The sequence below is a fragment of the Hippocampus bargibanti genome, linkage group LG08, assembly GCF_051943395.1.
Source record: "Hippocampus bargibanti isolate YZ-2025 linkage group LG08, ASM5194339v1, whole genome shotgun sequence".
Lineage (NCBI taxonomy): Eukaryota > Metazoa > Chordata > Actinopteri > Syngnathiformes > Syngnathidae > Hippocampus > Hippocampus bargibanti.
This window is the reverse complement of record NC_142741.1, coordinates 1,917,534-1,930,000: the sequence shown is the minus strand read 5'-3', so window position 1 is coordinate 1,930,000 and position 12,467 is coordinate 1,917,534. Positions and strand designations below refer to the sequence as shown.

The 12,467-nt window shown below is 39.9% G+C and overlaps 1 protein-coding gene across 1 annotated transcript in view; it reads right to left on the bottom strand.

The window, feature by feature from the left end:
- Nucleotides 1-12,467, bottom strand: part of tanc1b (tetratricopeptide repeat, ankyrin repeat and coiled-coil containing 1b) — an 83,714-nt gene that overhangs the window by 49,690 nt on the left and 21,557 nt on the right. Inside the window, exon 3 of the mRNA XM_089002127.1 lies at nt 9,757-9,963. Within this exon, the coding sequence (XP_088858253.1) occupies nt 9,757-9,963 (207 nt within the window). The remainder of the gene's footprint in view (nt 1-9,756; nt 9,964-12,467) is intronic.

The following is a 12,467-nucleotide window of genomic DNA, read 5'->3' as shown; positions in this document are numbered from 1 at the left end:
ATCTGTGTTGTATGTCATGCATATTAGCATATTTGACAATAAATAAAGCTGACTTTGACTTTGAATTCAAATGTTCTTGTTACCGTAACGACTGGACTGTCCGTAGATGGAACCCAGACGTAGCAGTGAGATAAGGCAGGGTTAGTTGATGAGATCCATTTGCTAATACCGCAACTAATACCACTTCCTGTTTTCCCAAAGAAAGCATCTTTGGAATCAGATAAAACAAAAACCCAGCCACAGAGGGTCTGTTAGGGGAGGCGATTGCCATGTGAATTTGAAATGAAAGAAGGGAAGGAAAAGAAATGGGGGAGAAAAAAAGCAGAGTTAGCTAAATTAGACTTACAGTGCCATCTATGGATGCGCCACATCAAACGCACCATGAGTCGAAACGTTCTCGGAGCCTGAGGGAACTTGGGAAGCGAGAGCAGCTGCTTTCTTACTTGTTAGCGCGCGCGACGCTAGTCAGAAATAGTGATGTGTATAATTTAAACACACTGACGTCTGTGTAAGCTCTCAGTCGTACAGGAGTGGTCCATCGGTGAGAAGGTTTCTTCAGCCGTCATCTGTACTTCTTTGAAGGTGTCGGATGTTTCGCTTCTTATCTAAGAGGCTTCGTCAGCGAACTAAAATCTTTTGCCGGTAGTTTTGGCCCTATATTTATCCCTCCCGCCAGACTCTGCTATGATTGGTCCCTGTTGTCAGGTTAAGGGGAGCAGAGGACTACTCCCTGCGGCTACACTGATTACTTATATTGTCATGCCTGAGTATGGGGTCTATGACTGGCCTGATTGCCCCATTTGCTCTGGTATCACCTCATCAGTATAACTCAGCCTATGTTGCCTCAGAATAATAATAATACATTTAATTTACAAGCGCCTTTCTGAACACCCAAGGATCAGGAATAAAACAATAAACAATAAAACAGCGGATTAAACTAGACCATGAAAGCAAGTTTAAACAGGTGGGTTTTGAGGTGAGATTTGAAAGCATGAAGGGAGTCAATGTTACGGATATGCTAGGTGGAAATGAGTTCCAGAGTTCGGGAGCGGAGCGGCTGAAAGCTCCGCACCACGTCGTGGTGAGACGGGCAGAGGGCATACAGAGGTGGAGGGAGGAAGAGGATCTGACGATCTGAAGAAGTCGGTTGTAGGAACGATCCAAATTGAACCTCACCCCACCATGGCGATTTAGTGAAGGGTTTTGCTGTTTTATGAAAATTGCTTCTTTTACTCCCCTTTCAAAGCATCTATATTCTTTCGCTAAGATTTTAATTTTGTTGTCAAATGAGTGGTTGCTAGCTTTTAGGTGCATATCTACTGCAGATTGAGGCCCACTAGTATTATCCCTGCGATGTTGATAACGTCTTTTTTTTGAGAATTTGTTTAGTCTCCCCAATGCACTGCTCTTTACAATTTTCATTTTTACAATACAGTATTGAATCAACTACATTACTTTGTTTTTCATTTGGCAGCCTATCTTTTGTATGCACTAATTTTTGCCTTAAAGTGTTTATCGCTTTGAAATGAGTAGGAATTTTGTGTCGCCAAAGGACTCGTTGTCGCTGACGAAGCCTCTTGGATAAGAAGCGAAGCGTCCGACACCTTCAAAGAAGTACAGATGAAGAAACCTTCTCATCTAAACACACTGAGTTAGTTGATGTTTCCCACCCCCACCACACCCCCGTCGTCCGCATCCAGTTACTGCTAGCATTTATTCCGACATTCTTCCAGGGCGGATTTCTGACCTTGTTCCATTTCATTTCACAATGAGACAGTCCATCACGTCGCCACAGTCGACGGAATGGCAAGCGATGCTAACAATGGCCATTTTATGTTCCAAAATGTCAGCGCTCACACTTGCTCGTTTGATTACCATTGCGACTGAAATGTCTAGCTGTGCGTGTGACTCCTGGTTAATTGATAACTTTTTTTTTTTTTATTAAATAGTGAGTGACGTGATTGATGATTCATTTGCTTCTCACAGCCAGATATATTGTCATGCTTTCCCCTGAGGAAATTTTCCACGCTTTACAGCTGTGAGACTGTGACTAAACTTGTAAAATTGTATGTTGAGCAGTCAAAAGTGATCTCGCACACGCAAGCTCAGTGATGATTCTCATAACGGTGTTTTGTTTCATCCATCGGCCATTTTGAAGAGTACAGACACTCCCCAACTTACGAACGAGATACGATCCGAACGGTCGTTCGTAAGGTGAATTTGTTTGTAACTTACTCCAGTGCTATATTTTGTATGGAATGTATGTTTAAGGCTTATATAAGTATGTTTAAGGTTTATTTAAGTATGTTTAAGGCTTGTATAAATACCCTGTCTTGGTTTGTAATGAAAAATAAATGTTTAATAAAATATATGCTCTATAAAGATATGTCAATCTTTCAGGAAATAAAGCAAAAACTAACGTGTGGTCATTTTTGAGTTGCGCAAGAAATTTGCGAGGTGGCAATTAACCCCTTGAGCAAAAAAAATAAAATACAAATAAAAAACTGCCAATACAAATAAAAAACTACAAATAGAAATAATACAAATAAAAAACTAAAAATACAAATAAAAAACTAAAAATACAAATAATACAAATAAAATACAAATTAAAAAAAACTACAAATACAAATAAAATACAAATAAAAAACTAAAAATACAAATAAAAAACTACAAATTACATTAAAATTACATAAAAACGAAAAAAATAAAAATTACAATTAAAATTAAATAAATAACATAAATGAATAATCAATAAAATTTGACCGGTTCAATAGCATAAGCGATGAATCAAGGGGGTCACAAGGATTTAAAAAAAATATCCATTTATGTAGTTCCCACTCATCAATACCGTTAAACTGATTTTTTTTTCTGCCGCTGTCAGCATCGTCGACAAGGTCAAGCTTGACTGCAACTAATAACCTATATAATGTGTCCTCCTTCGTGAATCGCTACATCATCTTGACAACCCCTTGATGGATAGGATTACATCCCAAATGGAAATTTATTCAACGAGGGAAGATATCTGATTATACGTCAAGCATTTTATTCATAAATATATATACACTGCAGCGAGAATTTTACAGACGAGTCCAGCTATGCGCACAACAGTGCCAAACTGTACATTCTCCCCTTTTAAATCTTTTTTCCCCCCATCTCCGAACTGGAGAAAACTAAATACAGTGATACCTCGGTTTACAAACCCCTTGTCTTATGAACTTTTCGGTTTACGAATGTTAAATTTATGAAAATTTTACCTTGGCATACGAACTTTTTTTGGGATACACACGGAGCTGCTTCAATGAGTGATGTGTCGTTCGCTAAACAGAACACAATTGATGAGGAACTAGATAAAATTATCACAGAGAAAGCACCTACAAGAGATCATTCCTCAAGATGGTGAAAGAAGAAGGTTACGTTACTCATCAAGTGTTTAATACTGAGGAAACCGACCACTCCACTCCATCAAGCCACCAACGACCATCACTAAGGTAAATAAAATGACTTTATTTTACAGTGCAGTTTATTTATTTCATTATAATACCAGAGCACATTTATTCTACATAAAATAAGGTATATTTTGCGTAGTTTTAAGGCTTAGAACATTAGAAAATTATGTTTTATGGGGACCTGGGAACGGATTATTCTCATTTTCATGGTTTCCTATGGGGAATAGTTTTTTGGGATACACACTTTTTGCCTTACACACTCTGTCTGGCAACCAATTAAATTCGTAAGCCAAGGTATCACCGGACGTATTGAAAAGGCGACACAAGTGGGGAGGACATGATGGAGGACGAAAACATCGTTCCCAAACAGCCATTTAAAACTAAATGAAATCGCACTTGCGGGCATATCTGACTCACATGAATTGTGCAAAACTGATCAAGAGAATGATTAAAAATATAAATACTATGTATGTACAACTGTGAGGAGAAAAAAAACCATCTGGATAATTCAAAATACACATCAAGTTTTGCACAGTAACTTCATGCAGCCATAGGAGGTCACTGTGGGGACACGAATGTCAACTTCAAGTCACCCAAATGTTTCAACCAACCAACCAACCAACACAAAAATCCACAGTTCCTTTTTTGGAGGTCAATAAAATAAAAAAAAATTGACGACAAAGGTTTCATGTTTTTTTTTTTTTTTTTTTTAACAGAGATCTATTATTTGCATGTGACTCACTCAACTGAATAAAAAACGTCCTGACGCGGGTTTTTGAGAAAAAAAGGTGCTTGTAAACTATTAATCCCAAAGGGTCAACACATGGCAGGCAGTGCGTGTGTGTTTCATGTTTTAAGATGATCAAAGCGGCGGCAGCCATCGCCACCGGGAGTTTTTGGCCATCAAATTTCGACATAAAACTCCCAACGCGGGGTTGCGTTCGGTGAGGTTCTCATTAAAAGGAACCTTGCAGAACTGCAATCGATTAGGTGTTACGTTGGGGAAATGAAGCAAAGCCACACGAGGGCTTTTTGGATTCGCCGTGATTTTTAACTCATTCACTGCCAGATGATGTGAAAAAAAAATCTGTCCACTTCAGTGCCATGGTTTTTGTTATTTTCACTCAAATTCCAGGACCCACAGAATATTGAGTTTTGGGACAACATAGATATTCAATTCAGCGCAAGAAACCTCTTTTTTCATCAGAAAAAAAAGAGTTAATTCCTAAGTTATATGGGGTCTGGAGTTATCTGTGCTTGAAATGGGGGCAGCTGTGCACCATACAATACAACACATACATATTGATTTATATAGCGCTTTAACAACAGCTGAAGCTGTAACAAAGCGCTAACATGGACAAAAGTGAAATGATGCCCCTTTTAGAAAAGGAAAAACATTGCCAGAGGCCATGGCCAGCGCTTTATCGGCACCCAAGCAAGAAAAAAAAAACAAAACCCGAACAAATTCAGGAAAAAAGTGTTAATTCCTAAATTATATGGGTCTGGAGTTATATGAGCTTGAAATGGGGGCGGGTGATCAAAATACAATGCAATACATAAATATAGTTTGTGCCAGGGTTTTTGTCATTTTCACTCAAATTGCAGCACCCACAAAATATTGAGTCATAGGACTACATAATCATTCAATTCAGCGTAAGAAACCTTAGACTCAGAGCAGCGGCAGCCACACGCGCCAGCGTTCACTCAACATAGCACTACTGAAGGCCTAAATGTGAAATGCACGGCTCGCTATTGGTGCATACTGACGGATTCCGATCCTGCGTTACGCCGGATATGCGCTAGTCACCAAATTGTGGATTGACAAAACCGCTATTAAATCAACTAAATATGCAGCTCTCTACCCATACAGTGTGCTAGCTCTGGCCAGTATGCGCATGAAATGAGGGCGGTTGTCCAAAATACAATGCAATACACATTGGTTTATATGGCGCTTTCACAACAGCTGATACTGTCACAAAGCGCTAACATGGACAAAGTGCAAATAATGCCCCCTTGCAGAAGGGAAACACATTGCCAGAGGTCTGACCAGCGCTTTATTGGCACCCCCCGCAAGAAAATCCAAAACCCAAAGAAATTCGGGAATGGCGTTTAACGTCACAATTATCAGTGTAAAACCTTAGACTCTCTTCTTTCATCAGAAAAAAAACAGTTAATTCCTAAGTTTTATAGGTCTGGAGTTATCCGAGTTTGAAATAGGGGCTGTACAAAATACAATACATACATATTGATTTATGGAGCGCTGAAGCTGTAACAATGCGCTAACATGGACAAAAGGCAAATGTTGCCTCGTGGAAGCAAAAAAAAAACCTTGCCAGAGGTCCTACCAGCTCTTTATCGGCACCCAAACAAGAAAAACCCGAACAAATTCAGTAATGGCATTCTACATCCTATTTTCAATTCCCGAATAAATTTGGGAATGGCAGCGAATGAGTTAAGGATAGTCCTGCTGCACGCGAGTATCTGTATCGTCTGTTGGAATGCGCCGGGGAATCCACATCTGCGAGCAGCATGTAGACGTTCCCTTTGATGGATTCAGACTTCAAAATGTTGTTAACGCACGCTGGCGAATTACACAGAGCGTTTTGGACGAGAAATGTACAATTTCGCGGCGCGACACTTGGCTGTACGTCGTGGGCTTTTTTAACGGCCATTTTTTAGGCCGCCTTTCACTATTGCTGATTTGACTAGGACCTTGTCACTTTGCGCTGAGGATAAAGAATACATGACTAAATGTTACAGTACAGTAAGTAATAAATGCCAATTTGTATCACATTCATATGTCTGTTCACAAAATCATCCCTTAAAGGACAACCGACACCATTTTTTTTGTTTCCTAACAAACATCAGAAAAACGTTTTGTAGCATCTAAAATACACAAAACACGCAGACTGATATTTTTAGTCAAATGCAAAACACCAATAAAAATGACTGAAAGTGTCCCAAAACTACGTCAAAATGACCTTGGAGATTTCAGACCTTCGGAGGTTTCAGAAGGTCCCGCCCCCTTGTTCGTGACGTCACGCCAGGACGTCTTCGCCTTGCTCTAGAATCAAAACAATGGCTTCAGATTTGGAGAAGATGCTTTCTTCTTACTCATCCAGTTATGAATATTATAGATATATAGAATATAGATTCAAATAGTTCTGAAGAGGAAAGCATAAATGTTTGCAATCGATTCAAGAAGTCCTTACGGATCATTTTGATGCGTCTGGACTACTATGTAGCGTCCCAGAAAATGCACAAGATGGCGCCCAAGCTGCGTTGGAAATGGGCTGATTTGTCTGCTGGGAATTTGTGTCAACTAGTATCAAATAGTAGTCTTGGTGCAACACACAACGATTCACCATCGCGTTATTTATGTTTTCCTTCTAATTTCGCCATCAACACGAAGTTTTCAGACCAAACAAAGTACCCAAAATGCATTGCATGTCGCTTTCTCGGTCAGGGGCGTTTCTGACGTGACGTCACGTCTGGAATCGTCACCAACTCGAAAACAAGACTTTGTGAATATTCAGCGCTAGTCTTAAAACGTAAAATATAGCTATATGCGGTGGAATCTTTGTAAAATACACTCAGAAGAAGTCATTTGAAGTGATTTGACAAATGATGGTTTTGTCCGGAGGTGTTGGTTGTCCTTTAAAGGGTTGCCAAATAGATGCTATTTATTTCTCATGATAAATTTACATCAGCACTCATCTAGCACACTGAAAAGCTACATGATGTATGAGTCTTTGTTTTACGTTTTGTTTGACATTAAACTAAATAAACTTTGCAAAATAACCCCCCCCACCCCACCAAGAGGCAAAATTTAAAATCATCCACATGACCGCTGCTCCGTAACCCAAAACAAAAAAATGGGTTTCTGTTTTTTTTTAAGAACCCAGAAGGAAGACAACCAAAGCAGGCAGACGCAATGTTTTCGTCGCAGAGTTGCGACATTTCCTGCAAGATGTGTTCATTAACTGGAGGTGGGAATTCTCTCATGTGGGTTTTCGCAGGTCCCTGTAAAGATAGTGAAAAAGCGTCTCAAGACCATCCCCCATTTCCTTATCATGGACACAAGGCAATTGCTGACCCCTTATGGAAGGGAAAAAAAACATTAACAGAGGTGTGACCAACGCTTTATCGGCAGTCCCAGCAAGAAAATCAAAAACCCGAACATATTCGGGAATGGCGCTCCACGTCATATTTTCAATTCCCGAAAAAAATCGTGAATGGCAGTGAATGAGTTAATGGTGTTTCTTTAGTCACATTGTTCCACTCATTTCTGATGAGCACCACTATTTTTGGCTTGGTGAAGCGCTTCAACTCACTTCAATGTGGCACCAAAAATCAATGAGATGGCAGCCAAGTGATGCTTTTATCTAAATGAAACACCTACGCTCACTTCTGCATATAAACCAATAATATCGTAGCCTTTTGGTACATAAAAAAATCAATTCAGCGTAAGAAACCATAGACTCCCTTCTTTTATAAGACAAAAAAAAGAGTTAATTCCTAAATTATATGGCTCTGGAGTTATATGAACTTGAAATGGGGGCGTTGAACAAAATACAAGACAATACATAAATATAGATTTTGTATAGTGTTTTAACAACAGCTGAAGCGGTAACAAAGCGCTAACATGGACAAAAGCTAACTGCTTGCCCCCACGTGGAAGTGAAAAAACATTAACAGAGGTCTAATGTTAAGCAGATTCCTTACTTACAGACAGTGTATTGTCGGTGTTCAAATACCTGACAGGATGAATTTAGTACAACGATTAACAGAGGTCTGACTAGCGCTTTATCGGCACCCCCTCGCAAGGGAAAATAAAAACAGAACAAATTCGGGAATGGCGCTCCATGTCACACTTTTCAATTCCCGAATAAATTCAGGAATGGCAGCAAATGAGTTTCTGCCCACGAGGTCCTTTTCACTTTCGTAAACCCAAGCCTCTTCGTAGCTACGGTAGCGTAGCATTTTGTGTGTGTGTGTGTGTGTGTGTGATTGGCTTTAATATGACAAGCCGAAATTTGCGCAAATATAAATAAGGTCTGAAAATGCACATCTGGACTCAAACAGCTGCACAAACGCCAACGAGGACGCCATCAGATAAGATAAAGCCCGAGCATATAGTATGTGTCGGTTTACACGACACTCGGGAGCGGAGATCAAAGCTGTAGCCGGAATAAACAAAGGCCAGAACGGCACACAGATGACTACCACATGTAAGTGGGGGTAAGGGGTGGAGGTGTGGGGGTACGTTGACCACTTAAAGGATTTTTTATCCTCTTTGTCAAGATACAGTGATACCTCGGTTTACGAACCCCTTGGCTTACGAACTTTTCGGTTTACGAACGTTAAATTTCGGAAACTTTTACCTTGGCATACGAACTATTTTTCGGGATACACACGGAGCTGCCACAATGAGTGTTGTGTCGTTCGCAAACGAGCCCGTTCTCCTGACAAGAAAATGGCACCCGGCTTGTTTTGGTCCTCTATCCCCCGCCCCCAGTCGTCGGTCAAAGCCACGTGATTGGTCAAGGACGCAGCAGTGAGGGGAGGTGATTCAAACATTAAAGAGACAGGCAGACGACAGAGAGTGACAAAATTGATAGAAAACAGTGAAATTTGGACTTGTTTCAACTTTGATAGTTCAAAGGCAGAGTGTAGACTGCAAGGTTAAAATTCCCATCAAACAACCCGCACTAGCCATCAGTTCAATTTGAAATGAAAAGACAAGCAAAGGAACCAGCTATCAATGATGTTTCTAGTGTGTCTGCTTGCATCTGTTGCTGTTGCAATCTCACAACTTCCAAGATGTACAACCCAGAGCTCCTTGAGACACTTTATGCAAAAAGCTATCCATTCCATCAAGCGATCAACGATCACCATAAAGGTAAATAAAACCACTTTATTATACAGTACAGTTTATTTCTTTAATAACAATACCATAGCACATTTATTACACAAAAATAATGAATATTTTGTGTAGCTTTAAGGCTTAGAAAGTAGAAAATTATGTTTTATGGGGACCTGGGAACGGATTGTTCTCATTTTAATGATTTCCTATGGGAAATTAATTTTTGGGATACAAACTTTTTGCCTTACACACTCTATCTGGGAACCAATTAAGTTCGTAAGCCAAGGTATCACTGTATTGTGAGATGGAAAGCCTCAGGTTGGAACAAGTTCAGCTGCAAAAAGGTACCAACTTGCTTTGAAGGCCCACACGGCCGCTGACAAGATTTTTTGACATCAGAAGATGCCCCCGCCCACCCTAAAAAAAAAAACAGGAATGACAAACCTGGGGATCTTTTGCTGGGTCGTAAAGGCAACATGAAGGATTGTCGTGGAAGAAGAGGCGACGAGGGCAGAGACATGGACGCTCCCTTAGCCAGGTTTAGTCGGAAAAGATCGTCCGGAACGTTGGGGTGGGCGACGGCAAAGCTTGGGGGTCCGAGCTTTCCGTCAGGTGGGAATCTTCGTTGGCCATTGTGGCTTTGAACATCTCCTGTTTAGGGAAAAAAAAATACAGTATGACAATAATAATAATAATAATAATAATAATAATAATAATAATCCATTTCATTTCTAAGCGCCTTTCAAAACTCTCAAGGTCACTTTACAGTCACAGGATACGTTTTTCTGTGGGTGAGCAGCGGCAGCCACACGCACCAGCGTTCACTCAACCTGTAAGTAACTCAAATACATAGAAAGCTAGCTGATATATAGCTAATAGCTAGCCAGCTAGATAGCTAGCCAGTTAGATATTTAATAGCTAGCTGGATAGCTAATATATAGCCAGCTAGACAGATAATAGATAGCAAATAGATAGCTATCTAGGTAGCAAATAGCTAGCGAGGTAGCTATTGAGCTAGATAGCTACCTAGCGAGCCACATAGCTAGGTTGAGCAGCGACAGCCACATGCGCCACCGTTCATTCAACCCGGAAGTAAGTCAAATACATAGAACGCTACCTAATAAATAGCTAATAGCTAGCCAGCTAAATAGCTAGCCAGATAGATCGGCAATAGCTAGCTAGACAGATAATAGATAGCAAATAGATAGCTCGCTAGGTAGCTAGCTAGATATCAAATAGCTATTTAGGTTGCTAACTAGCTCTATAGCCAGATAGCTAGGTTGAGCAGTTAGTTAGCGAATAGATAGCTAATAGCTAGCAAATAGATAGATAGCTAATTGGTAGTGAATATGTTTTGTAATCCGCTAACCTTTTTTTGGTGTCTTACATTAGGCATATATATATAGGGCCACAGCTACCAGCACAATTTTAGTTGGCTAACGAAGCTTTTCGGATGAGGAGCGAAACGTCCGACAGTCCGACACCTTCAAAGATGACGGCTGAAGAAACCTTTTCACTGATTTAATTAGTAAAACAAGAAATAGGTCTTCCTATAAAAATAAAATATTCTTCAAAAATAATTTCGCAGGACTTACTCATAGGTGACCGACACGATCCCGCCACAATAAAATTCCAGACACCCTTTGTTTTTTGTTGCTTTGATGTTTAAAGTCTGAAGCTTGAACGTCAGGAATGTAAAAGCCTCGTTTCCCCTTTCCACCGAGTGGTACGCTTCAGTTTAGACGGCACATGGTACGGCCCAGATCAGGAAAGCCTGATCAGGCTTGCCTCTTTAACCACAGACTAATGTATTATAAGTGGGACGGCGATAACGGTGTCAACTACCGAAATCGGGTCAAATATCACCAAGAAGGCATTGGTTGCCTCGGTTTTTCAAAATATTTTGCATTTTCATTCACGTTAACAGACGGCGAGTCAAGAACTAAACATAAATTCTCTTTGCGCTGCCTTGTCAGATGATTTACGACTACTCCAAATGTGCTAATGCGTTTTCCCGACGGCTGCTCTGCTCAGCAATTTAAACCCAGGATGTTAAACAATAAATAAGTAAATAAGTAAATAAGCAAATAAGCAAATCAGTAAAGAAGTAAATAAGCAAATACGTAAATACGTAAATAAGCAATAAATATACAAACAAATAAATAAATGAATAAAAATACACTCACAAAATAAAACTTTTTAACTCATTAATTGGCAGACGATGTCCAAAAAATGTGTCCACTCCAGTGCCAGGGTTTTTGTCATTTTCACTCAAATTGCAGGACCCACAGAATATTAAGTTTTAGGACTACATTGTACATAAAAAAATCAATTCTACGTAAGTGTGGCTGCCGCTGCTCACCCACAGAAAAACTGATCCTGTGACTGTAAGGTGACCTTGAGAGTTTTGAAAGGCACTTAGAAATGAAATGTATTATTAGTATTATTATAAGAAACCACAGACTGCCTTCTTTTATAAAAATAGAGTTAATTCCTAAATTATATGGCTCTGGAGTTATCTGAACTTGAAATGGGGGTGGTTGAACAAAATACAATACAATACATAAATATAGGTTTTATATAGCGCTTTAACAACAGGTGTTAGCTGGCTGTCTATCTGTTGGTTATCTATTCGCTAGCTAGTTTTTTATTTATTTGAGTTATTCCGGGTTGAGTGAACGCTGGCGCATGTGGCTGCCGCTGCTCCAGTGACTGTAAAGTGACCTTAAGAGGTTTGAAAGGCGCTTACCAATAAAATGTAATTATTATTATTAATAAGGACAAAAGCCAAATGCTGCCCCCTTGTGGGAGGGGAAAACATTGCCAGAGGTCTGACCAGCGCTTTTTTGACTAAAAATATCAGACTGTATGTTTTGGGTATTTTAGATGCTATAAAACGATTTTCTGATGTCAGTTAGGAAACAAAAAAAAATGGTGTCGGTTGTCCTTTAAGGGGACGACGGGAGTGTCGCTAGGCTGCCAAGCTAATGAGAAACAGAGAGAGTCATTTTCTGCACATGACACAAAGCTGTCCAGTGTTTTTTTTAAAGGGCTCCTAAACAAAGATGAATGCCAGACACAGGAAACGGAAAGGTTGCGGTGACACCTCTGCGTGGCCTCTGACATGGTGAAAAAAAAAAAACGGTGAATGTCCC